This window comes from Zootoca vivipara, chromosome 2 (genome assembly GCF_965207765.1).
Source record: "Zootoca vivipara chromosome 2, rZooViv2.hap1.1, whole genome shotgun sequence".
In the NCBI taxonomy this organism is placed as follows: Eukaryota; Metazoa; Chordata; class Lepidosauria; order Squamata; family Lacertidae; genus Zootoca; species Zootoca vivipara.
In genome coordinates this window covers 41,413,308-41,439,438 of record NC_142584.1, presented here as the reverse complement: position 1 = coordinate 41,439,438, position 26,131 = coordinate 41,413,308, and the positions used below count along the sequence as shown (strand labels likewise).

Genomic DNA, 26,131 nt, shown 5'->3' with positions numbered 1-26,131 from the left:
CCTACCTACTTGCCTCTGGCCCCTCTCAGCAATGCAAGTGGCCCCCAGAAATTTGTCCGTGAGAGAATGTGGCCCTCAGGCTGATTAAAGTCCCCCCTCCCCCAACCTAGACCCATTTGGATAGTTTTTGTTCTGCAGTACTTTGTAGTGTTTGAAAGACTGTGCTGGCTAATCCTATGCAGGAATTAGTCCAACCCAGTTCAATGGGACTTACTCTCCAGTAAGACAGTAGTCCTGTGCTCTCTGTACACCACAGTTGTGGGTTGTGACTGGGTATATCAGCAAATAAGTTTGGATGTCAAAGGGGTAATATTTAAAAACAAAACTATACAGCAGGAAGAGTGTGGCTTTTGGAACCACGGGTAAATAAATGCTACCTAGCAGCATTGTGTGGCCCATCAGGGGTTAAGAAATAGACGAGGCAAGGAGAGTGAATAAAGAGTAAGACAGGATTTGAGTCCTTTTCCTTAGACTGCAACACTCTCGATTCAGCCTCAGCAGCTGGGATATGAAACAGGCAATGTCCTTCCGCCTTCTTCTTGCCCATATAAAATGAAACTCCTTGGCAGCAGTAGGCATGAAAGTTATTCCTTCGAATCACAGACACACACACACAAACAAACATACACAAGCTTTGCATAGCTGGCATCGCCCATGTCGTTTCCTTTACGGTAGCAGCCTCAAATGAAGGCACACTGCTGTCCCCCGGCGGGGGCTCGTGGTCCTGCAGCGCCGGGTGCTGAAACATCCGTTCCCTCATAGCGCCCCCTTTCATTTCGCATCAATCCAGTTTCAAAACACTTCTTCCCCTGTTAAGAAAGTCGGCTGTTTGTTGTCACACACAGTACTAGAGAGTCTTCGGCATGTATGCTGCGTCTCGGTGCGGAGCTGGAACGGCCCGGAAAACTGAGAATTCCTGGAATTCCTTTTCAACACGTGTAGGACAAATCATAGGGAAACGTGACCATGAGCATGTGCAGAGTTCATTTTCACCGAGCGGCCCCCACGCTTAAAAAGTAAGGCAGCTGGCATGCCTCCCAGGTGGCACTGAACCTCCTCGGTTTCTGCCCCCCCCGCCGCCCCAGGAGTGAAGCACCGACCCCACCCACGAGCGATCACCTTCGCCATATACAGTCATAAGCGCTCGTCTGACGCCCCCTCGCTCGTCCTAGAGCGTCTCGGTGCCTCGCGGGCGGGGCTGAGCCTCTCCGGTTCCGCCCCAGCTGCCAACGGCGGGGCGCGGGCGGCTGACGTCACGCGCGGGCTGCGCAAGGGGCCGCTCTAGGCCAGCAGGGGGCGTGGCGCTCGGAGTACCGCGGCTTCCAGCGCCGGAGACATGAGCGAGACGGGCCCGGCCGGGCGCTGCGGGGCGCTTCTCACTTGGGTAAGCTCGGGAGCTGGAGTGCGGGGCGTCCCCCGCCGCCGCCACCGCTCGGCTGATTCCCGCCACCACCTTCGTAGGGCGCCACCAGCCCCGAGTTACCCCCGCTTCCACTGCCCCCCCCCACTGTCTTCAACAGGTGCCTTCTCGCCCGGCTTCCTCCCCTAGCCGCCTGGGATAACCCTTCCTTGGGGAAGGGGAAGAATGGCCTGCAAGGCCACACGCGCCCCTCTTTTTATTATTCCGGGTTAGTTTAACCCGGGATTCCCGCTCACGTTTCTGCATCCTCACGGACGTGCTTTACACCCGCTGTTCCACCCATAAGTATTATGCACCGACAGAGGATGCGTGTTGGGTGTGTGTGTGTATGAATGTATCGTGTGCATGTAATCACCCTGGACACCTGTAATAACCACCTGGTTTGGTGAACACGGGTGGGAGAAACGTCGGTTAAAGTCTGCGGCGAAGGCCTGAACTTAGCAGCACCGGTTTCTCAGCCCCTGGAGTTCCTTCCAGGAAAGTCTTGAGGCCTCCCGGCTACCTCCCAACTCCGCTTCTCAACTCCCAAATCCTCTTAAAAACCTCCCGGTGCCGCAAGTCTGCCTTAAAGCCTCGGGTTATTTTTGTAGGCTCCGCTCGACACATAGTGACTCTGCATTTGCGCTCTTTGCCCCCTGGCGCTGCGGATTATCTCCGTTCCCTCCACCCGCTCCTTTAAACTAGCTTTTTCTTTCGTGTCCAAAACTGGAATGATTAGGGCTTCTAACTGTTGGTTGCTGTTCCTTGAGATTCTGTTTCTCTGTCCTTCCACCGGAAGAATCTTTCCCCACCACCTGCTGTGCCCAGCACCAAATGCTGAACAATGAAGGGTATCTGATTAATTCCCATCTTGCCAAATTCCCCAAGGCGTAACATAATGAGAGTGAGGTTGAGAATCTAGTTCAGCCTGCTTAAAAATGTGTATAACAAGACATAGAGGTTTGTAGTTCATCAGAGGAACAAACTTAAAACAACTTGGAATGTTAAAAAAAGAAAGAAGGCAACACTTGCTCAATCTATAGTTCAGACCAGTCTAATTGGTGAGGTTAAATATGTGAGAGAGCCAGAGACTGGATTATTGGAAATATATTTATATGCTACTCAACTGGGACCCAGTTCCAAACTGGACCATTTCATACCAATCCTGAAATAAGGAAAAACATTTATTTGTGTTGATTTGCTTATTCTTGAGAGAACCTTTGTGGAAGCTGCTATTTGTCCATTAATTTGATTCAGTGTTTTGAGTACTGTAGAAGATTCAGGGATCTGACTAACATTCATGCTTTTGGGCCATATGTGTAATAAAGTCTACAATGCGAAAACTACTGAATTGTTAAATTCAGTTGTGTCACCTGTGAGCCAAATCAAGGTAACAGGGTTTTCTCCTATTGCGTGTGTTGAAGTAGCTTACAAATGTCAGGATGCTTTTATGATAATCAACCATGCTTTGTGAATTGTTACTGTGACAACTTTAAGCATTACTGTAATTGCCACAGTCTGTACCCTTTGCATTGCATTTCTTTCTACCCCTGCTGCTTACCTCACTGCTGACTTTCACTCACTCCCCCCACACCGTGTGTATCTGCTAACTCGGGTTAACAATTCGTGCATCTGGTGTAGTAGTCCACAAAAGCTTATGCCATAGTAAATTTGTTAGGGTTGTATTCAGAGTACCCTTAAATTCCCCTATGTGTGAAAAGAACAACTTCTGTTTGTGCAATGATACTTCCCCCCCCCCCCCATGTACTCCCTAAATCTGTTCTGTGGGTTCCCTCAACTCTCCAGAGCAGATTTGGGGATAGCGGGGGGGGGGCAGAGGAAGGAAATCTTTTTGCACAAGTGGAAGCCATTTTCCCTCTCACAATTATTTAATTGAATACCATCCTCCTACTTTAAAGTACCACAAGACTTTTTGTTTTTTGCATTAAGATGGTGAAGAATAAGTGGATTTTGACTCAGAAGCTTCACCAACTTGCTCAAGGAAAATATTTCTGTCTGGAAAACGTTTTCTTTAGCAATTAGAACCAACCGGAGGAATCTTTGAAGTATTATATTTGTGTGATATTTATATTTGTATACTTCATTATTGTCACATTTTAGATTTAAATGATTTTTAGTTTTTGCTGGAAAAACTAGTGTTCGAACAACTAGAGCAGCACTGTGCCTGACTTAAAGAATGGCCGCTTGGCTTTTTAAGAGTGGCTGCTGCTCTGCCCTCCAAGAGCTTCCTGGTTAGATTGCCCTATGTCCTGTTTATCACTAATAGCTGTAATGAGAAAACCTTGTTCTTCCATTGCTAATCACCTTCTCCCTAACCCATCAGGCCAAAGATCCCGGATGCTTCTATCTCTGCCCAGGGCAGAAAATACTAGAGTTGTTGTTTCTAGATTCTATATGCAACAGCTGTCATACAAGGAAGGATTTTGGTATGATCAGCCTTTCGTAGCACTGCAGCAGTAAGAGAGAAGGAGCTGAACCTGTCAAGCTTGTCTCTCCTGCCCAAGTATTAAAAGCACAGGAGTCTTTTACGCTGAATTGAGCAGCCCTAACACTGTTTTTCCTCAATACCCCTGTGCCTGGGTCCACAGATGCTGTTGGGGGCTCTCAGCTAACAAGGAATGGTCTTTTGTTTATGGGACCTGGATATTTAGGAAATAATTTACTAATGCAAGATGCTATTAGCCAGAGCTCTAAGATGGACCACTTTAGGATGCTTTCACATGGCAAGACCTGTAAAGACTGCCCCCAACAGGAGAGGCCCTTCTACTCTTTGGCATGTTGAAGTCAAATGTCAGTCGCTGACACTAAAGGAGGCCTGAATACTTGTGTTTATATGTGATGCAGTATCTCAGGAAAAACATCAGTATTTTACCTCATGCAGGTAGTTGATGAGACTTGTATTAAGAGGGGTAAACAATTTGGAGGAGGTAGGCACACATGGTTTCCGAAAATGTAAGTTTGGTCTAAACATGTTGATTCCAGTGAAGAGCTATGGGATCTGATTTCTGCACAACTGAGAGTTCAGTGTAACTTGAAAGGCTGATAATATGACACAAATAGGGCCTAATCCAATTTAAGGTATTGCCACTTAGCTGTTTCAGTTGAGAACCATAAGAATTAGGACATCAACCAAATGAAATTTTAAGGAGCAGGTACGCAAAATAAAGAGGAAGGTAGGGTGTTTGTGGCATTCACTGGATGTAGTGTAGCCACCATCTTCCAAACAGGGCACATTAACAATCAATAGTGAGGTAGGTAAGAGAAATATCTGGCCCTGTAGAAAACCCCAAATTGGACTGGATAATTCAAAGATGGAAAACTTACTTGTTTTGGTAATCTTTTTGGTTATTATGAAAACTTTAATGTGTTGTTTTAACCTGTTAGTTGCAATTGAGGGAGCAAGGTTAAAATCAGGGGGAAACAAGCAGGGATGACTGTGTGCGTGTTGGAGGAGAGGACCAAGGCCACTCTTAAATCTCCTAGGTGTAAATCCTGTAGTTGTTCTCTAGGCAGGAGGTAGCTTGGAAGACTTCTATTTCATTATACTCAAGGATGCCCTGACTGTGAGCGTGACAGCTGGGCTGCCTCTGCTTAGTGATTCATTGTGTATATCAGCGCCTTGCAGGCATGTGGGAGTACTCGTGCTGAGCTCATTGTGGGGGGGGTGCATGTGTGTGGCAGGCACTGTTGTCTTGTGGCAGACTTATCTATTGGCATAGATTTTCAAGTTTGGTTTTAAAGATCTCGGTGTCCAATCATGGAGCCCAAGTGCACCTAAACCTACATAGGGTTGCCACCTTCAGCCAAGATTCTTTGTAACTCCACAATTTTCATTCTTATGGATGTATTCCCATTAGATTAGTTATCCAGAAAAAGTGCATTTTTTTTTCTTTGATATTGACACTTGTCACCAGCAGCCCTGACAGATTTCAAGTTGTGTGCCCCTGTAGGCTGGTTCAGAATAGGCTTCCTCTGTTCCGAGATCCAATAATTCACTATTTTCGCACCTAAAGTGTTCACTTGCTGATTTGATTTGTTTCCTCCAGCTGCAGACATTTCATGTTCCATCTCCATGTGCCAAGGAACAGGATTTGGCTAGTGGGGTCACGATTGCCCAGGTGCTGCACAAAATGTGAGTGTCGTGGTGGTTATCTTAACGAGTGTTCACAAGTGTTACCATGGCCAGCATGGCAAAATTCTCCCCTCACTCCCCCACAAATCTCTCTTTGATCTCTGCCCCTGGTTAGCGGGTTGATTGTTTAAGTTTGTGCTGCCAGAAATCAGAATTCCCTCCCTAATGAGTTAATTTGACGGTTTGATACTAGAGAAGGACAGACAACAGCTTAGCAGCAAGAAAGCTCCTGTGGTTGCCTTCTTTGTCACATTGGGACAATGTAAATGAAGCTGTTTGTGAGACAGAAGACAGCAGAGCTCGACTCTAGACTGGTGAAAAGCCACTATGGAATCTGTTTCACAAAGCTTATGTGCAAGATTACAAAGTTGCTCAGTTTGCTTTCTGCCCCCGAACCAAAGGCAACAGCTTTATGGTTTTCATTTCCAGAGACCCATCTTGGTTCAATGAAACCTGGCTCTTGAGGATTAAAGATGATGCCGGTGACAACTGGAGGTTGAAGGTATGAAGTGAGAATGGGGTGAGTGGCGGTCTCTAAGACATAGATGCTTAGCAATCCCAAATAATTGCCAAGAAATGAACTCCAGAAGTCATGAGGCTCTGACTTAGCAATACCTTGAAAGCAGAGTTGTTCAATTTTAAGGGTTTCTTAGCTGCCTTAGGTTGATCAGCCATCTTTGTGATTTGAAGATGAGGGTGGGATTTGGTAGGAAGGGCTCTTCACCCCAATTGGATGCCTGTCCTGCATCAACCCTGGACTCTTCTCTCCCATCAGAGTAGTTCTGAAGATGACTGAGCATGACCAGCTTTTTTCTTTCTTTCTTTCCATACCAGCATGGGAAATATGCTTGTTGGCTGTATGGCCTTTGGAAAGGGGAAATATAGTAGAAATTTTTATTCATCCTCTATCTTGCCTCCAGGTGAGCAACTTGAAGAAGGTCCTGCAGAGTGTGGTTGAATACTCCCAGGATGTGAGTACCTTTTCTGGTTTGGCTTTGCTGGCGTGGTGGTGATGTATTTCAGGGCATGGCCCAAGCCTCCAATGAAAGTTAAGGGTCTCTGCTTAGGAAGTAGAGCAGCAGGTGAATGCTAAGGAACAAAACTCTGACAATCACTCAGCCTGGCTGTATTGAAGCCATCACTGAAAGATGGAGCTCATGGTTCCAGTCTAACATTCTTTTTTGTCCCCAGGACCCACCTATCCCTTTGATGGTAATTAGTTTTAGCTGGCTTTAATACTGAATTTTAGATTGTTGTAGTCTGCCCAGGGACCTGCTGGTGAAGGGTGGGTAATAAATAATGATAATAATGATAATAAATAATAATAATAGAAATAGCTCTGCTCTAGAAAAGCTGGGTAAAGGTTATTGGTTTTCTATGGGTGTGCCTTTCTCTGTGTACAGAACTCCCAAGACACAGTTGACAGCCAGTGGAGACTTAGATTGGGGAGATTTTGTTTCAAATCCCCGATTAACTCCAAAGCTTCCTGGGTGGTGACTATATATGCTACCCTGAGCTGTTTGGAGGAAGAATGGGATTGAAGTGTAGTAGTAGTAGTAGTAAATACTCCTTAGCACAGGCAGTCTTGCTAACAAGTCCACCCAAGATACTAGCCCATAACTTCTTTTTAAAAAAAATTCACCTTTCCTCACATGCCTGTGCAAGTCATTTATTGCCCACTGACAGAGCCTGTTGCAGTTTCAAAAGCTTCATTGTTTGGTCGCTTGGAGGCTTACCACAGACTAGTGCTGGACAAGTGGCAGATTTCAAACCTAAGATAAAGATACTGAAAAGTAACGTGTCCTCTCCCAGGCAAATTGCTGTCACAGACGCAGTGAGATAGGTGGAATAGGTGGCAGCAACAGTGAAAGGTCTGCTGGCTGTCAGGAGCTATATCCACTGCTGTCTTCTCAGGTCCTGGGCCACCAAGTCCCGGAGCAGCTGTTGCCTGATGTAGCTCTGGTTGGAGAATTGTCTGACACAGCTGAGCTGGGCAAGCTACTGCAGCTGGTACTGGGCTGTGCCATCAGCTGTGAGAGGAAGCAAGGTATATGTATGCAAATGACAATTACGATGGGGGGGATGTCACAGTGGAGCTTTATGGGCATCTGTGCCATGAGGATGACTCTGCAATGGCTGCTTTAAATACCTGCTGTGGGTGGGTGGGGTTTAGGAAGCATATGCCCAACTTGTTGTAGCATTGCTGTCCTGCTTACAGGGACTTACAGTTTCCCATCATTAGTCCTCTCCATTCAGGTGTCTCTTGCCTTATTGATATAATTTCAGGATCTCCTTAAGCTGGAGCTTCCAATCTTTCTCCCTGGGTTTTCTCCTCTCGGATTTCTTCGCCCCTGATACTAGTTGGGATATCAGCCTCTTAAATAAGTTTGAGACAGAAGGAGGGTTCAGTGAGAGACAGACAGACACACACAGAGAGAGAGAGATCTGACATTCTGCCACACCCACAAAAATACTTCATTGAACTTTGGGCCCCACTCGCGGGGGCTGTACCAACCCTCATGGCTGCATGATTTGGGGCAGGGGAGGGAATCTGGCCAGAGGAGGAAGGAACTAGTTGGAGAGTAACTTGAGTGCCCAGCCTCATCTGTTTGCAGATCACATCCAGCAGATCATGACCCTGGAGGAATCTGTGCAGCATGTTGTTATGACAGCAATACAGGAGGTGAGTGTGACTATGTCCTGCAGCCTAGATGCAAGCCATTAGGCTCTGGAATTGGATGTTTGCTTTGTGTTGCTAATGATCTCCCTGGTCAGGAAGTGCCCCTCATTCTCAGCCTATGATCTTGCCTCTTCCCAGGTAATGATTGCTACTTTTGTGCTAGTCCCCCCCCCCCAAGTCCTGCCCACTCCCTGCTGCCAGGCCTGGTGCTCATTAGATGAAAGATGTTCTAGTTAACCTATGGCTGTTTCCTGGAATACAGGGCTTAGAAAGTTCTGTGAGTCACCTCTATGTGTCCAGTTACCAAGCCTCTTTGTCTTTTGCAGCTCTTAAACAAAGATTCATCGGACACGCTGAGCTCAGAGACTTATGGGAACTTTGACAGCCAGGTACTTGTGATATATATTAAGAGTGGGTGGGCGGCATGAGCCCTAATGGTGCAAATTCAATAGATGTAGGCTGAGCAGGAATGGAGAAAGAGGTCCTTTTTTTTTGGTGGGGCCAGATGAGGTAATGCGAAGGAAGAAGGCTAGGCTTGGGCTACTATGAGTGGCTTGCATTGCTCAGTGTCTGTGGTAGTATATAGACTTTTATTGACTGACTAACTGACTCCTTGTACCTTTCCGGTTTTCCTTTGTAGTCCAGGAAGTATTACTTCCTCAGTGATGACCTAGAGGAGACGGATGACATGCGCCAGCGCTGCCATGACCTAGAGCAGCAGGTGGGTGCCTCTTGGGAGCCAAGAATATTGGAGGTGGAAACCAGCTCTGTTTGCTGTGGACTTAAAAGAAGGTTCCTCAATGTGCATCAGGTGGAGGAAGCCAGGAGACTGTTCATAGGAACAATGAAAAATTACCGAGCACCATCAGGTCTCCAATGGGTTCTGCCCTTCCTTGGAAGTAATGGGGAAGTATATATCAGGGATGGGGAACCTGTTGTCTCGCAACGTTTCGTTGACTGCATTGTCTGTCACCTCTGAGCGGCTGATGAGAGATAGGATTCCCAATAACATCTGGAGGGCCACAGGTTCCCCACCCCTGGTATCTATTCTGTGCTGGAATTTTGCAGGAGTCCTGACATGCCATTTTCTGAACTGCTATCTTGATTACCATCCTTTCTCTCCCCTTCCCTCCCTGCCTGCCTCTCCATATTGCACAGCTTCATGTGCACTGAGTTGGTGGTGTCTGGGGACCGGGCCTAATCTGGGCATTTGGATATTCTGTCTTTCCTTATACTGTATGAAGGCAAGGTGAGGGCCAGCCTTCCTTTCCTCCCTCATGCAGTCCAGCTTCCGGGGTGGGGTGGGAAGTGCAGTTCTTTGTGGTTGGTGTGAGCTTGCTGGGCTGCATGGAGACAGCTGAGCTTGGCTGCAGTGTGGTGTGCGAGTCCGTGTCCCTCCTCCTAATGCACATCTGTTCTTTCCCTCATTGTTTTTGAGATTGCTGTGGACGAAGAACAAGACCAGCTTGGTAGTTCTGGGGCTGACCTTGGATTCAGTGTTCCTGGGCTTTATGCCTCTTTTTACCTGTTAAAGCCATATGAACAAGACTGGTGTCCGGCAGAGGGGCTAAATTTAAAGAGCAGACAGTGCAACTGTGGAGATTTTGGTTGTTGCAGGAAGGGTGGGTTGTGGGGGACCTGAGAAAGGATAGGCTGATCTCGCTCCCTTTACAAAAACAAACCCTTTACTCCTCCAAGGTGCTAAAGTGCCCCTGGAGATGCAGCCCCCTTCAAGAAGGTGAGTGTCTTCCCTCTTCCCATGCTCTTGCCTATGATAACAGACCTGCTCACCCAGCAGTGGAGCCCCATGCCTGGTGGGGCCAGCCTAACCTCCTTGCATGAGCATGTGCCATGTTGACAAGTTAACAACTGCTTGAGAGTGTTGGAGGAGTTGCTTGCACCCAGTACAGAAACAGGGTGGGGCCTGGCCTGAGTTAAAAGTGCTTTCAGACTCTGTACTAAAACAGCTACAAATCCACATTTCTGCATTCTAGGTTCTAAACTGCATATGAAGATTCTGGAATCACTTAGGTTTAGGGGATGAATATACAGGCTGAGGGTTTTTTTGTGGCCTCTTCATTTGGCAGCATTTAATCTTCGTAGCAATTCTGGATCCCTGCAGCAGGTTGGTAGGTGGCTGTAATAAAGTTTTCGCTTCCATTCAGGAAGCATAGGTCCTTGGCAAAAAGTCTGCCAGAGGTGCAGAGAGAGGAAGTGAACTTGCTTGCTAGCAGTTCCTTCCAGTAGCTCACACATGCTTTAGTAGTACCTGTGTGGATGATAAAAATTCTTTCCCGCCAAATGAGCTGGTGCAAGAGGAATCCTGATGAGGCTAATTTTAATAGCTGCTGTGCGTGTTGGGGCAGGAGGCCAGCTGTAGGCATTATTTTGCACATGCATGCAAATGTATGTTAAGCCTACTCTGTTACCCACTGTATGGTTCCATAGTTTTGCAAAATCTAGGGACATGTCTGCTAGAGCAGCAAAAGGAATCGATTGCTTGTGGCTACATGTAGCAATTTGATAGAGAGTGGAAGAGCAGGATTCTCTTCAGCCTGCTTAAAGCCAAGGGAACAAAGTGAACAGCCAAGACTTAAGGAGCTATGCTTCCGCTCCCCGCTTTTTCTAGGGCACTACTAGAATGAGGTTGAATGTCACAGGCTGGTTGGGCTTACGGAGGACCTGGGAGAATCCGCAAAGTTATTAGCTGGACTAATAACTTAGAGCTCTATTTCTTGACCACCTCCTAGAAACTAGTCTTCCTCCTCCCTTCTCTCAGATCTCCAACCTGGTGGAAGAAAAGAATACTTTGGCGCTAGAGAACAAGAGTCTCCGGGAGCAGAAAAGCTCCCTTGAGTCAGATGCTGCTGGGCTCACTGGCAAGAAGTTGCTTCTGCTTCAAACCCAGATAGAGCAGCTGCAAGAGGAGAACTTCCGGTAAGGCAGATACTGGGGTGGGGAGGTTATATTGCCCTCCGGATAATGTGCCCAAAGGCAGTGGAGTCCAGAGAATAATTAGAAGAAAAGTCAAGCTAACTAGATGTGTTTGGCCAGGCTGGAAAGCAGCAGAGATGACTTCCGAGTGCGTTGTGAAGATCTCGAAAAGGAAGTGCTGGAGCTTCAACACCGCAATGAGGAGCTGACCAGCCTAGCTGAGGAAGCCCAAGCACTGAAAGACGAGATGGATGTGCTGCGGTGAGTGTGCCTCAATGCCTTGGCTGCAAGAACTGTGAAAATACCCTTTTATTTTCGTGGTTATGTGTTACGGCTTGTGAAGCAGCCCTTGGTCCAGCCTGGGCCTGCTGTGTGTCAAAACTCCACATTTGTGAATCTTGGGCCTCAGGTGTGCTGTGTTGCCGTATAGGCAAACCTCCCAGTGCAGTTGCTGACTAACAGAGGTCTGCTTCTCTCTATATTTGGACACTCTTAGGTAGACAGGCCGTTTTTGCACACATCCTTAAGTTTAACGTGGTGATCTTTGCCACTGAAATGGCAGAGAAACAGATTCCCAACAGCTACTGAGGGTTGAATGCAGCTATGGAGAAGAGTTGACAGTCCCACCAGAGGGTTTGTGGGTGGCTCATGCCCATACACTGGGGCCCTGATGAATGCTGTCTCTCTTCCAATGCTTGACGTTTTGGAAAAGCAGAAGCAAATTAGTCCAGGAGTTTTGAGTGAATATGTGGAATGTGGCTTCTTACTTGGAATCCAATTAGTACTGCTGAATAATCAAAATCTCTGCTATCTGGAATTTGGTGGAAGTGGGGCAGCTTGTGTGTAAAGAATTTAGTTTAATTGAGAATGTTAGTAGTTCAAGGGGGATGGGCATCTGTGCTGGAACAGCAGTCATTGTAGCTTCTCACTATTACCAGTCTTCCTTTTCCTGTGTTCGTGAGTTTTGTACAAAGCATGCTGTTAGATAGCTTCACACAGATTTCTTTTTTTTGCTATACATTAAAGCAAACTCAAGTTTTGTTGTAACCTGTCAATTTTTAGACTGTTTCACACAAAAATGTAGACATAGTGCTTCAGTTCTAGAATAGATGCACTGACCCATAACTTCATGTGATGTAAAAGAGCGTCAGCAAGCCTTGGGCTTTCATACATCCTCTTCTACCACATCCCAGTGGCTGGAAGGAGAAGCGGGGAATCAAATGCTTTACTATTTGTTTGTTGTGTCCAAACCAACAAAGGACAGTTACCATTTGACTGTAACTTGTTTGCAACAATCCAACTTAGAATGTTTGCCTTAAGATGCATGGGATACTTGTTGCTTATCCATTATTGTTTCAGTTTTGGCACCCTTTGACCTTGCTGCAGCAATTCCTGTTTACACAGCAGTTTTCTATAGCTAGTAGAGTTACCTTCTGTCCCTCAACTTTTTATCCAATAAATTCAGAGTAACCTGACATTAAAAACTGTAAAAGATACCTATACTTATATCTATATCCTGCTGTTCTGCAGTCACTCCTCAGACAAGGTGGGACGGCTGGAGGCTATGGTGGACTCCTACAAGAAGAAGCTGGAAGACCTGGGTGACCTGCGGCGGCAGGTTCGGCTGCTTGAGGAAAGAAACACCGTCTACATGCAGCGGACTTGTGAGCTGGAGGAGGAGCTTCGGCGTGCAAATGCTGTCCGTGTACAGCTGGAGGCACATAAGAGACAGGTGAATTGGTGTTAATGGAGAATGCATTTGAGCAGACTGCAGCCTTCAAAATGCACTTGCAATACTCTGTCCTGAAGGGATCCTAAAGATAGATTGGAGCACCATTGGAGCCAGAAAGGCAAAACCCATTTGACCAAGATTGACCTGGTAGCTGTAGCTGTGGCTGTGGCTTTGCAGGCAAAATTGTTGTCTCGAACAATCTTGGGAGGACTTCAATACCAAACATAGATTCAAGACAATCTGTAATGAAAAGCAGCGTTGCTGATTGCTTTGCAGCAGGAGAAGAGGGCAAAGATCATAAGCACAGCAAAAAAAAACCTCTTCCCTCTTCCAGGTGCAAGAGCTCCACAACAAACATGCAGATGAGGCTTTGAAGGCGGAGAAATGGCAGTTTGAGTTCAAGAATCTCAAGGAGAAGTTTGAGGCTCTGGTAAAAGAAAAGGAGGTAATGCAGAACTTGTACCACAAGATGATGATGAGTGTTTCCTTTGGCTTGCAGGTGAAGGCCTAGTCCAGGAGTGAGGGAGCTTTCTCAGCTTGGGGCCCACATCCTCTCATTGGTAGATTTATGGAAGTTGCATGCAAGTGTGGGTGGGGCCAGAGGGGAAAGTGGGTGAAGCAATGGATGTGACTTCTCTCTTCATTGAAAGGGCTACATTCTGGCCGCGCAGGAGCTCGAGCTTGGTGGTGGGTAGGTGTGTATAGATATAGGTATGTCCATACAGATATTTTTATATATGCACCCAAATGCACCATGCTCACCTACTTACCCATCCGTTATCACAGTTCAATGACTCATTCCAGCCTGGTAAAGGAGGGCACAGAGCAGGCCTGGAGAGCATGTGGGGCGAGTCCCAAATGTCAGAGAGCCTTGAAGGCTGCATTTGGCCTGAGAGTCTCTACTCCTAGTCTTGTGGCAAGAATAGGGAAATCTGGCAGGAGTAGCATCTAGTTTCTGTTACTTGGACAATGTAGTACAAAATGGCATCAGCCCACCATAGCTTAAGTGGTCCTTTTCTTGGAGTGATTCCTGACTCTTTCCCTTTAGAGGCTGATTGAAGAGCGGGATGCCTTACGGGAAGCCAATGAAGAACTGCGATGTGCTCAGGTACAGCAGAAATTCCTAAACCAAGCAGGTGAGTATCAGAAGTTTTCCCCACCCTATTGAAATCCAATAAAGTCTGGCTCAGAACAAAGATTGGATGTTAAGGAGAAAAGGGACATGTGTTTCAGGGCCAAGTGCACTGGAGTTACAGTGAACTGGCAGTCAACTACATTTAACGTTTGTTAATACCCGAACAGCCACAGTGAGAGATGGGGAAGCTGCCTACTTGCTGCAATCATTAGGGGAGATTTGTTCCATCTGAAATGCACCGGGGGGGGGGGGGTAGAGCCACCTCAGTGCTGGTGCCCAGAATTTTTCGCTGCAGGAAATTCAACTAGACCCTTCTTTGTGCATTTAGGTGTTGATTTAAGAGCATATTGTTTAGACATTTATTTTATTGAAATGTCCTTTGATTTAGTTGCTGATTGAGCGTTGTGCTTCCGTTTTTGTGATTCCTTTTTGGTTGTTATGCCTGTTTTTGTGAATGTATTTTATATTTTTTTACTATGGTTGTTTACACCTGAAGATTCCCTTTGAGATGGAAGGGTGCAGTAAAAATAAATGAATTAAATACTGTCGTTTTCATTTTTAAGAACTTTCTACAGGCACGGACAAGGGGATTCCCTTATCTGTTAGCTTTCTTAGAAGCCATAGGAAGGCTGAGAGGGTAGGATTTTAATGCATTGGACTGTTTTTATAAGCTGGACGGATAGCTCCGTTGGTAGAGCATGAGACTAAAAGTCATGAGTTTGAGCCCTAGTTGGGCAAAAGATTCCTGCATTGCAGGGGGTTGAACTGGATGACCCTTGTGGTCCCTTCCAACTCTACAGTTCTACGAGCAGCTATATGGAACAACTTTTTTACTGGTTTATTTTAATTAATGTTTATTACGTAATTTGTGATCTTAATTGTTCTGATATGTAAATCACCCTAGGATCTCTTTTAATGAAGGGTGGTAAAGAAATTATATAAATTAAATTTTAGGCTAAGCCTGATAGGATCTCACACACCTATCTCCAAGAGCTTTGCCTACAGCCTGTGTGTGAGCTTGGTCTGCATTGCGGTTGCCTGAACCAACTTGTAGGGGAAGACCTTGTATTATGGTTGGCTGCTGCCTGAAGTGAGGTTACTGGTTTCACCTCCCATCTCTGGGTGGCTTTCCCCAGCCTTCATTCTTCTCTTGTTTAAATGTATTTCTCTTGATGCCAGTGTGGACCATGTTTTGCTAAATACTGCTGGGACCCATAACTGCACTTTTATTGCTCCAACTCAGGGTAGATGAGTTGTCCGGCCCTGGCTAGGTCAAGTGACATGGAAAGCTTGAGTGATCCCATCTTAGAGGGTTGTGCTTTATAGCAAGGTAGTATTTGGGAACAATTGGCTCCTTCCCTCCAACAACACCTGTACCTTTGGGTAGAAAGCCAGAGTAAAAATAAATGTATCTTCTGTTTCTTCCCCCCGCCCCCTCTTGCAGATACCATCCTAGAAGAAATTGCTTCTCCGGTGGATAACTTAGCAGCTGAGATCATGCCAGCAGAACTCAAGTAAAGTTTGCCCCCTTGGGGATCCTGTCTTGAAGGCAGAAGGGCAAAAGCCTATGGGGCCTATTTGAATTTGGGGACTTGCTGCTATTCATAATCATACTTGATTACTTCCATCAGCCAGAGGTTGGAGTCAGTGTTACCCTGGCATCCTTTATCACCAAAAGAGAAAGTGGTGGTGGTGAGGGGGTGCTATCCTGGATTTATTTTTCTGATACTGTAGATGAAACAAGTGCCATCCCAAGATCACCTTCAGCTTGTTTGCTTAAGCCTGTACCCCAGTTTTCTACTTCATACAGTCATGAGATCTTAAAAAGGTCAGGCTCTAAGTGAATGCTCCTAATGTATAGGCTAGATAATACAGCACGGTAATCTCTATGAATACTGTCTATCCCAATATGCATTGCTCTGCTTTGGCCCCCAGTTCTACAGACTGCATCTTCTCTATGAGCTGTTCTGCCTTTTAGTACAGCTTTTAGGGCTGGGAGTGGGGGAAGGGGTCAAGAATGGGCCCACATGAAGCAGTGGGGAAGGGGGTTGGGCTGGGAAGCTGTGGTGGTCCACAACATTGGATAATGCCCCAGCTAATAATTGTAACATTTTGTGTTTCTTGCGGCCAGGGAGACCATTGTGCGGCTGCAGCATGAGAACAAGATGTTATGTGCACAAGAGCTGTCCTATCGGCTGCAGCAAACTGAATTGCAGGGGCTGCTGGAGGAATCTAACCGTACTAAGAACCAGCTAGAGGCACAGCAAAGGTATCCAATAAGCTGGAAAGTTTGCAGTTTGTCCCCACTGGTCTTAGGAGATCCAACCTGCCTTCTCCAGTCCCTCTTAACCTTTGGAATTATTTTTATTCACTGTTCTTCCTCTTATCTGGTAGGCAATATTCTACTTCCTGTTCTAAAAACCAGTGGGGAAACTCTTACTGTTGGCCCATCAAGTGAAACCATGTTTGCATGGTCAACTGGGGAGTGTCCTTGAGCTCAAGCACTGTTTGCATGATCTACTAGGAAAGTTCTTTTTTAAAAAAAATATAATTTTGTCCTAGCTTACCTTTGTTAACTAGTGAGGGGCAAGCTCCCTTCTCCTCTCATTGCCCTGGCTCAGAAATAAATAGCCATTTGAAGGTGTACTACTTATCACAGTAGCTTTTTGCTAGGCGCCATCTGTACAGACAGTCCTGTGGGCTTTGTTGCTGCTTGCAGCTGGCTTTTCTCTTGCCTTTTTTAATTTGATTTGCCCTTCTCTCCATCCAGACTGAGCCAGCAACAGATCACTGAGCTCAAGGTGCAAGTAGAGGAGCTGCAACGGGCCCTCCAGGAGCAAGGAAGCAAAGCAGAAGATGTGAGTTTGCTTGAGAAAAGAGGGTTCTGTGAGGCCTTGTCAGAGTCAGGCTCACAGGGAGGTTTTGAAGGAGATTTTCACAGGGGCTGGTGGTGTCTACTCTCAGCCTGAATCCGGACCTTCTTACAGGGTGGCAGTATTGGAAACTGGTGGAATAAACCCACCTGTCAGTTTCTCAATGGAGACTTTAAACCAAGACAAAACAAAGGTGCTGGGCTGTAATGAGATCTTTGTTGCAACATCTAGTCTAGGATTGTGTGCTCTCTGTGTACCAAGTGGGGGAACTCTGCCTGTATATTGGCAGTTTTTAGCCTTCCCAAATTACCTTGGGGTTCGACGCAATGAAAAAGGAGTGGGGCTAATCCTCAGATACCGACTGCTGCTTGATAGGATTGCTGTAATGTGGGTGGTAGAGATTCCTTGAACATACAAATTCCATGATAAGGCTACACTTGTGGGTCTTAGGAGCTGCTAAATTGCAGTTTATGGTAGCTATGCTGGACAAAGGAGTGCTATTTGGCTAAGAACCTTTTTTCTCAGGTTTGGGGGCTTGTTGCCTATTGGGGGAGGGAGAGCAAGTACTCGCAGGCTGTAAGTGTAGTTTTGCCCCAGTTTGAGAGCCACGTGTCCCCTCTCCTGTGACCTGTTCTAATGTTCACCATGACCTTCTGCCCAAACCTCTTTTCCTCCTCACTTCCCTAATCTCACTATGCTAACAGCCCTCTCTTTCTCCCTTCTGACTTGCTGGCTGTCCTGTCCAGGCCATTGTAAGTACTTTCACATTCTGTGTTGCTTCCACCATCTAACCTACTCTGCTGCAAGCTCACTGTTGCTTCCCTTCTGTCTTTGCTTGATTCTTGGTGCTGCTCTGGGTCCACCTGCCAAGAGCTGCTAAGGGGCATGCGTATTCCGAAGGTTTAGAGGAGCACAAGTTCAGTTTTCTTAGTGCAGAAGGAAAGCTGGGAATCCTACCGTGTTTCCCCTTTTTTAAGACACCGTCTTATAACTTTTTTCCCTCAAAAAAACACACGGTGTCTTATTTTCAGGGGGTGTCTTTTTTTTTTACGGCGCTACAAGACTTGGGTTTTGTGAAGGAAGAACTGTCTAGGGATAGATCCGCTCTGGGCGCCGGCGCTGGAGCCCTATCGGTTGCGAAAGCTGGCGCAGATTGCAACGTAAAAGAGGAGATACTCAAGCCGTTGCATTGGGACACCTTGCTGGAAAAAATGGAATATCTCCCCGTTCGCAACGCTTTTAAAGCCTTCCCTTTGTCCCCTTCCCGAGCTGACTCTCCAAACATTAATGAACTCCCCCCTCCCTTGCCCTCCTCCCCTCTAAAGTGGCAGCCTGCCTGCAGGGACGATGAGGTGGGAAACCTCTTTGCCAAGTTACCATACAACAGTTAAGAGAGGGGTGCGGGCAGATGGACAGGTTGCCCTCCTCGCCACCCCTCCAGGCTCCCTGCGCTCCACCGGCAGCTGCTCTTAAGCAGCGGGGGCGGGAAGTGATCGTGCTGAGGGATCTGGCTCCGGAGACTCTGAAGGGGGTGGGGTGGGGCTGCTTCATCCAGCGGCAAGCTCGCAATGCCCCCCTCGCCGTCGCTAGGGCTGCTGAGGCTGGATCGCGCCCCTTATCCCGCGCCTGCACTGCGCGCCACGTTTTGCCCGATCCGACCCTAACCCTAACCCAGAGAAACAGCGGGCCGTCACCTACGCTGCAGCGGGCCGTCACCTCCGGCCGCTGCTCTGCCTCGGGCCATGCAGCCCACAACGTTCCGGCGGCGCGGCTCCCGCCGCCGCCAATCACCCCATTGCCGCTCTGGCACCTTGGGCCATGCAGCCCACAACGTTCCGGCGGCGCGGCTGCCGCCGCCGCCAAGCACCCCTCTGCGCGGAGCACCGGATCACGGAGCCGGTCTGCAGAGTCAGCGCCCAGCAACACCGTGCTGGATTGAGGAGGCGATGCTCCGTGCGGCGCTGCTGGGCGCTGACTCTGCAGACCGGCTCCTCGATCTGGTGCTCCACGCAGCACTGATCAGCACCGACCCGGCAGGTCGCCGGATCAAGGAAGCGGCCTGCCGGGTCGGCGCCCAGCACCGGATCGAGGAAGCTTCTCAGGGTGGTGGTTGGGGGGGGGGGAGAAAGAGGGAAAAGGTGTCGGCGGGGAGAGAAAACGCGCGAGTCGTCTCCCCTTTCTTTCCTGCTTAGCCGGCTTGCAGGCATTTTACAGGAAAAAATGACGTGAAAAGAAAAAGGCAACGAGCCCGGTCAGCGGCGTCTCCCTCCCTCCAACTCCGCCCCCCAAATTGAACTCCCTGACACCCCCCCTTAATTTTTGGCCAGAGGCGTCCTCGGGCCCCGTTCCCACCTTCGCTGCTGGGCGCCTGCAGGTAGACCTATGTCTTATTTTCGGGGTATGTCTTAAATTTTAAAAATCTTAAAAATCCTGCCATGGCTTATATTATGACTACGACTTAAAAAAGGGGAAACACGGTAGGTGCTGTTTTGAATTGATAATTTCTGTTCCAAACGGCATTCTGATAATCTGAAAAGGTAGGAGCAGTCTAGATTTGTTTCTGAATTGGTGCAAAGTAGTTAACTGTACCAACATCTCTTAGGAGATATTATCTCTCCTACACAATCAGTAACTGTTCATGTTACTGCCCTGTGAGTCTTGTATATTAATAAGTCTGTAAACAATTATGGTTCAGCATTTTCCAAAGGAAGGTTTCTTCCTACTGGGATAATTGAAAAGGAAGTACAGTAGAGGAAAAACTTCCCAATGGTTGAGAGCTTTTAGGCTGGAGATGAAAGAGAAATGCTGTTGATGTGACATTGAGCAATGTAAACCAACATTTGCACACCTAGTAAAAGCTGTAGTAAATCTTGAAAAGTAAAAGCTTTTGCATTGCCCATATCTGTTGATGCTACTTGAGTGACAGACCCTGAATGGTCTCAGGTGGAGGGAGGGGACCTGGGCTTTTACTGATGGGAGTAAGGTTTGAATCCATGAATGGATTAGTAACTGGTATAGAAAGACCTTTTGTTTTTTTACTGCAGCCTTGTTAATTGACAGTAGGATTGACCGTAGAGGTGAGCCACTGGCTGTGTTTAGTTCACTTACTGTATACCGGATATTTTTATCCCCCACCCCCCCCGTCATGCCTGCATAGACAACCATGTTTGCAGAACTGTATGGAATTCTTCGTACCATTTTAAGAGTGTTTTTGAGTCAGCAGCACCCCAGTTTAACTTTCCTAGTTCATGAAGACAAATCTGAACTAAAACCTTGAACTCCTAGTGCCCCCATAATTAATCCTTCAAAGTCAGCAAATTTATGCATAACCTGAGTGCAGGAGGTCTTCAGGAGTACAGGGTACACTATAGCTACACAGGTTTTAGTATTCTGTCAGATATACTGAACATAGCACTAGCTCACTCTAGTGGTCAGATGACGACAACAACAACAACAACAACAACAACAACAGCTTAACTACCGATTGATCTGCAAACAAAATAAAAATTCTAAGCAGTCATTTCTCTCTCTTTTTAGTCTTCTCTCCTACAAAAGAAGCTGGAGGAGCACCTGTAAGTGATTCAATTCAGTTTGAGGGGCAGGGTTGGAAAGGGCTAAAGCTCACTTGGTTTTCTTTGTTGCATTTGATGAATGCATATCTGGGGTTGTTATGGGTCCAGCTGTGCTGCTTAGCAACATATTGATGCTGTCACGCAATACACAGCAGGGCTTTGGTTCCACGCCCTTCAGGTTTCTGGTCCTTATTCTTCAAGACAACCTGCATGCCTAGCTTCTGTTTCTCTTTCTGTTTCCTGGTCAGAGAGAAATTGCATGAGGCCCACGCAGAGCTTCAGAAGAAGAAGGAGTGCCTTGATGAATTGGAGCCCAAAGTGGACAGCAACAGTAAGTGGGTGGATGGCAGATCCATTGCTTTATACCAGAATGGGATGGGATGGGCTACCCAGAAATCAGAAGACCTTGCAGAGCATAAAGTGAAGATTCTTGCTACTCCTTCTGTCCCCTGTCCACATTTTGGGGTCAGGTGACAGCATTGACGTTCCCACCTTTCTCAACAGCTGCCAAGAAGATTGATGAACTGCAGCAGTCTTTGAAGAAGAAAGATGAAGATATGAGAGCCATGGAGGAACGATACAAGCGTTATATGGACAAAGCCTGCACAGTAAGTCAACTCTTTCCAGTGCTTTTTGCCACTGCACAGGCATACATTGGTGAAGCCTCACTGAATGGCTTTGTAGATTGTACACACTTTCCTGTGGTTACTGTGATTCAGTCAGCAGTGTTGCTTCAGTAGCTAAATGGTCTTAGCCTCCCAAAGCTAAGTGATTATGGAAGATCTCTCTTTATCCTTTCACAGGTCATAAAGAAGCTGGATCCCAAACAGCAGCCTCATGGAGTTCCACTGGAGATCCAGGCTTTGAAAAACCAGCTGCACGAAAAGGATAAGAAAATCAACCACCTGGAGGTGAGCTCCTCTTCCTCTTTCAAGGATGAGGGTTGCAGCTTCTCTTATGTAAGAGCCTGCCTGATTAGGCCAAAGGCCCCTCTAGTTAAACAATGTAATTTGCTCCCATGAGAGGCAGTAATGGCCACCAAACTTGGATGGCTTTAAATAAGGACTAGACTATCAGCGGCTGCTAACTATGGTTGCTATGTATTTCTTCCATTGTTGGAAGGAGTGTGCTTCTGAATACCAGTTGCTGGAAACTGCAGGAAGGGACACAGCTGTTGTGCTCTGGTCCTGCTCGCAGGCTTCCCAAGGGCATCTGGTGGGCCATTGGCCTGATCCAGCAGGGCTATTCTTATTATAACAAGTTTCCAAAATTAACAAGGATGTGCGCACTGCGGCCCTCTTACCCATAAGCTACAGGTGTCTTGGGTATAATGCATTAATTCCTTATCTTCCCAAAGTCAATATAAATTATTCCAGATGAGTGGTTTGCCATGCATTGCCTGTTTCGACCACCCTGTTAGTAGCCTAGGTACGGTAGTTTCTTTCTGTTGTCCTTACTTTGCTTTCACTTGGGATCAAATTGGTAGACTGAGGTCCTACACCTCTATATATCAAAAAGGAAGAGGTACACTTCTCATCTCCCCTCTGTTTTGGTTGGCATTGGCAGCATAAGCTTGGGGACTTTCATAATCCCCCCCAAAAAACACACATACACACACTGCCTTGGGGTTTAGCAGCATGACCACCTACCTTCTTTTTCCTTTCTGTGCTTCATCTCATTAGTCGGATTTTGAGAAGACAAAATCTCAACAGGAACAAGAAGAGAAACTCATCATCACTGCTTGGTATAACATGGTGAGTTTGAATTGGACTGGGCAGGGGTGTGAGAGAAGGTTGGCATACTGCTTTGCAGGAGAACATGGGCTCTGAATGCATACAGGCAGGCAATATGCATAACTGCTGTGGAGCTTAACATCCTGAGAATCTCTTACTTTTCTGACTATTTTGGTACTAGACGTGTTTTGCAGCTGCTAAACACTGAGTAAAATGTCTGAAGTTGGGCTCTTTACAGTAGATCATTTTGATGATCCTATATATGTCTGGATCACAGAACATGGCCTTTTTGAATTCAGACTTTCGTGTCTTCTGACGCATACTGTCCTGGTCAGAGCCCTATGGAGGAAGAACAGTGAAGAACATCTCCATCCAAGAGTCTGCTGGCACAAGCCAAATATTTCATTTCTTTCCCACTGCAGGGCCTGGCACTGCATCAGCGGGCTACAGAGGAGCGATCATCAACCTCTACACCAGTCCAGTCTTTCTTGGCCCAGCAAAGATTGGCCACCAATTCTCGACGGGGTCACCTGAGCCGAGCTCAACCCTTGCTGCTTCGATACGTTGGTACAGACAAACCTCAGTTATCCTGATCTGGAAAAGCTGTCCTGTGGATCTTCTAAAGAATGCTCACTTCCTAGGGGGGGAGTGAAATCGGAATACCTGTTATGCAGTGGTACTTCCTCTGGAAACCCCCGTTTTATCGCTATTGTTGAAATTCATTCTCTGATACTAAAGATTATTCCTATGCCCAACTGTAGTGCTTGTTTTTTTTTATTAAAAAAATGAAGACTCTTGAGCAGCAAAGAGCTGGATTTTCCCTTGTCATTGAAGACCTACATGTTCCCTCTTCCACCGCAGTTGGGAGCTGTTGCATGGCAGTACCCTGGGTGATGGAGAGGTATCCTTCAACTGTGTTCCTTACCCACCTCTCCTCTTTTGTACATAGTTTCTGTATAGCCCTGTTCCCCACCATTAAAAATGTTCTTTACCTAATGATGTCATCTGCAGAGGGTACGGAGGGAATATTTTTGCTGCAATTCACATCTCCCCTTATGGGATAGGCCCCAGTCTTGGGTATTTTTGGGGGTGATGAATGCATAAGGATGAGATGGCTGATTTGATAGTGGCCCTGCATTTGGAGTTTGACTCCTTTAAAAAGATAGCATCAGTTCCTCAGGAGTCAGATTGCATTGCCTGAGGCACATTATGGCACAGCTTTTCTTAGTGACTTAAGAATCCCTTCTAAGAAGGGGCAGGGCCTTGGTACAAAAAAGCTCCATTTGAAAACATATGAACACTAAATTGACTTTAGACCCTAGGAGTGAAGAGAGCCTGCAGTCCTGCCCAACAGTAGTTTGTGTGCACATCTGTAACTGTGTTGTCTTCACGGCACTATTGAGTGCCTGGTGTGGTGGTGTTTGTTGTGTTTTTTTTGAAAAAGTGTTACTCTTTTTCTCCCTTCCCTGTTAGTATCATATTCAGAGACATTGCAAGATGCAGTATCCTTTTAAAAATATGTTCTCCAAATTTTGATTCTTTTTTTTTTAAAGTGAAGTTCATAGTTTTAATGCTGTAAATTATACATTTTGTAAAGCTATCTTGTATCTCTGCCTCTTTATTTTTCTATTGGACAGAAGCCTGACATGCAATGTGGGAGTATGGGATATGTCTATAGAATCTTTACACTACAAATAAAATGTTATAAAATCTTTTCTGTATCCTCATTCCTCTAGTAGCAACAACTATTGCTGTTGGGCAGTAGCCTTCATCTGGGAGGACCAGCCGTAGCTGTTAGTAGTTCTTTGCAGTACTTTTGTGATGGGCCAGGTGTAGTTCAGGCTTCCCATTAATTCTGAGATGGGATTTTCCTCTCTTGGAAGTTTAGTAGACCAATCAATTGCAGTTCCCAACGGGCCTTGGAAGAAGATACATTTTGGTGTCATTGTCCTTAGTTGATTTGACCTACTTCAGAATCTGGGCTAATACCAGTTAAAACTCAAAGAAAATTATTGATGGTCAAGAGCAGGCATAAGCAACCTTACTCTTAACCAGGCATAGGCAATCTTGGCTCTCCAGATGTTTTGGAACTACAACTCCCATGATCCCTAGCTTAACAGGGCCAAGGGTCAGGGATCATGGGAGTTGTAGTTCCAAAACATCTGGAGAGCCAAGATTGCCTATGCCTGGTTAAGAGTAAAGTGGTACCTCGGTTTACGAACTTAATCCGTTCCGGAAGCCTGTTCTTAAACCGAAACCATTCTTAAACTGAGGTGCGCTTTCCCTAATGAGGCCTCCTGCAGCCAGTGCACTTTTACCGTTCGGATTCCATTCTTAGACTAAGGTAAAGTTCACAAACCGGGTTTTGCGGAGTTCATACACCGAATCATTCGTAAACAGGACTGCTCTTAAACCGAGGTACCACTGTACTTTGCATTTCGTATTGCTACAAAGGCTGGCACAGTGGCAGTTGATTTATTTATCAAAATGGAGAATTTTCAATTGGGAAGCAATCATAGGAGCAGCAATAGAGCATCTGTTAAAGAAGCACATCCTCCTCCGTACATCGTTGTGTGGTTGTCCCTGTTGCTGTGTTTAGCGTTAGAGGTCCCCTTTGGCTTCACAGCAAGCATCCAACCTTAAGAGGAATTTCTCTTGTTGCTCCTAGCTAAATACTACCATAAAAGATGGTTTAAAGGTTCTTAGAATGTGATCTACCATTAAATTTAGTCTAAAGCACTGTCCTCTGCAGTACATACTGAAGGCTTGAACTACAAGTAATTTTCTTCCCTAGTATACTGAGGTACCAGTTAACACAACACAGAATCAGGTAGGATAACAATACACAGCATAAGAGCCCTTTTTCTCTGTGCACTAAGAGGAATCCAACGGATCTGATGCTATGGACAGACTGATCTCTTGACTGAATTGGCAGCTCCCAACATTGCCCTCCAGGCCCATGCACAGCTTGTCTGAGGCTCTCCCCAGTTGACTGGGAGACCCAGGGCATTCTTGGCATGACAGTGCAAGTCTGGCAGGCCCCTGACGCCCTCCAAGGCCTGGGGCAAGTATACCCGGCTTCCCCCTCTACCCACAGATCTGTTTCCATCTCTTTTCATTTGAAGGGAGCAGGTACCTTTTTAGTGCACAGAGAGAACCACTGTTTGTCACTGCCAGGGCCAGGGCCGTCTCAAGCAGGTCGGGCGCCCTGGCGCTGAGGCGCAAAGATCACTCCGGCGCCCCCGCCCTCGCAGCGCGCACCATGGCTTGCGCGCGGCTTTGTTGCGCAGTGCCCCCCCTACCAGCCCCGCGCCACCGGGACTACACCTAGAGCCAGGCCTGGTCACTGCAACTCTCTTCTGAGCAGCTGAGTTGTGTGGTGGGTGGGGAAATTTCAGGGAGGTTTTAATTTCCTTTCCCCGTTATCCTTTTTTCTCCCTGCAAGGAGTGGCAAAGAGGTAGCTGCTTGGTCAGGTTCCCTTGCCTTTTATGGGATTCAGGGAGGGTGTGAGGGCCATGACTGGAGCCCTAACCAGCATGGTCATAGTTGGCCAGGGGTTCCCCAATCTACAATCTGGACATATACATTGGAGGTTTAAAGGGCAGGCCACAAAACATTACTCTAGACAAAATACCATTTAATAAATTTCTATAAAAGCATGAGTTTTAAAACATAGTAGATCCACACACAGGCATTTGGGTAGTAAGTGCAGAAGTGATTACCTCCTTCCATGTTCACCATCTGATAATTACAGGAAGGAATGAGATGCAATAACCAGCTGCAGCTTTGGGTAAATATAGGACAGAATAGTACCTTCAGGAGTAGCTCAGTGTCCATGATTGCCCTTGCATGTTCAGTTAGGAGCTGCAGATGCAAGTCAAGAACATGTGGGGGGGAGAGTAGGAGGCGGGCAGGGCAG

At 46.7% G+C, this 26,131-nt stretch overlaps 1 protein-coding gene and 1 long non-coding RNA gene across 2 annotated transcripts in view; one reads left to right on the top strand and one right to left on the bottom strand.

Moving 5' to 3' along the window:
• Positions 1–1,199, bottom strand: part of LOC132591738 (uncharacterized) — a 51,589-nt gene extending 50,390 nt beyond the window's left edge. Inside the window, exon 1 of the long non-coding RNA XR_015948076.1 lies at positions 628–1,199. This is a non-coding gene — a long non-coding RNA (uncharacterized LOC132591738). The remainder of the gene's footprint in view (positions 1–627) is intronic.
• On the top strand, positions 1,133–23,923 carry HOOK2 (hook microtubule tethering protein 2). Its single transcript, XM_035104920.2, has 22 exons — positions 1,133–1,384; positions 5,467–5,552; positions 5,982–6,054; positions 6,473–6,523; positions 7,467–7,599; positions 8,168–8,235; positions 8,559–8,621; positions 8,873–8,953; positions 11,012–11,169; positions 11,287–11,427; positions 12,697–12,898; positions 13,233–13,343; positions 13,947–14,034; positions 15,478–15,547; positions 16,165–16,302; positions 16,804–16,891; positions 20,444–20,478; positions 20,727–20,809; positions 20,983–21,086; positions 21,282–21,389; positions 22,161–22,232; positions 22,634–23,923. The coding sequence occupies exons 1-22, from the start codon at positions 1,337–1,339 to the stop codon at positions 22,802–22,804; spliced, it is 2,172 nt and encodes a 723-aa protein (XP_034960811.1). The 5' UTR covers positions 1,133–1,336; the 3' UTR covers positions 22,805–23,923.
• The last annotated feature ends 2,208 nt before the right edge of the window (positions 23,924–26,131 follow it).

Excerpts from the sequence above, each read along its gene's own strand:
- HOOK2 (XM_035104920.2), top strand. The coding sequence starts at position 1,337 with ATGAGCGAGACGGGCCCGGCCGGGCGCTGCGGGGCGCTTCTCACTTGG. Across the intron at positions 15,548-16,164 it reads ATCATGCCAGCAGAACTCAA|GGAGACCATTGTGCGGCTGC; the intron begins GTAAAGTTTGCC and ends TCTTGCGGCCAG. Across the intron at positions 20,479-20,726 it reads AAGAAGCTGGAGGAGCACCT|AGAGAAATTGCATGAGGCCC; the intron begins GTAAGTGATTCA and ends TTTCCTGGTCAG.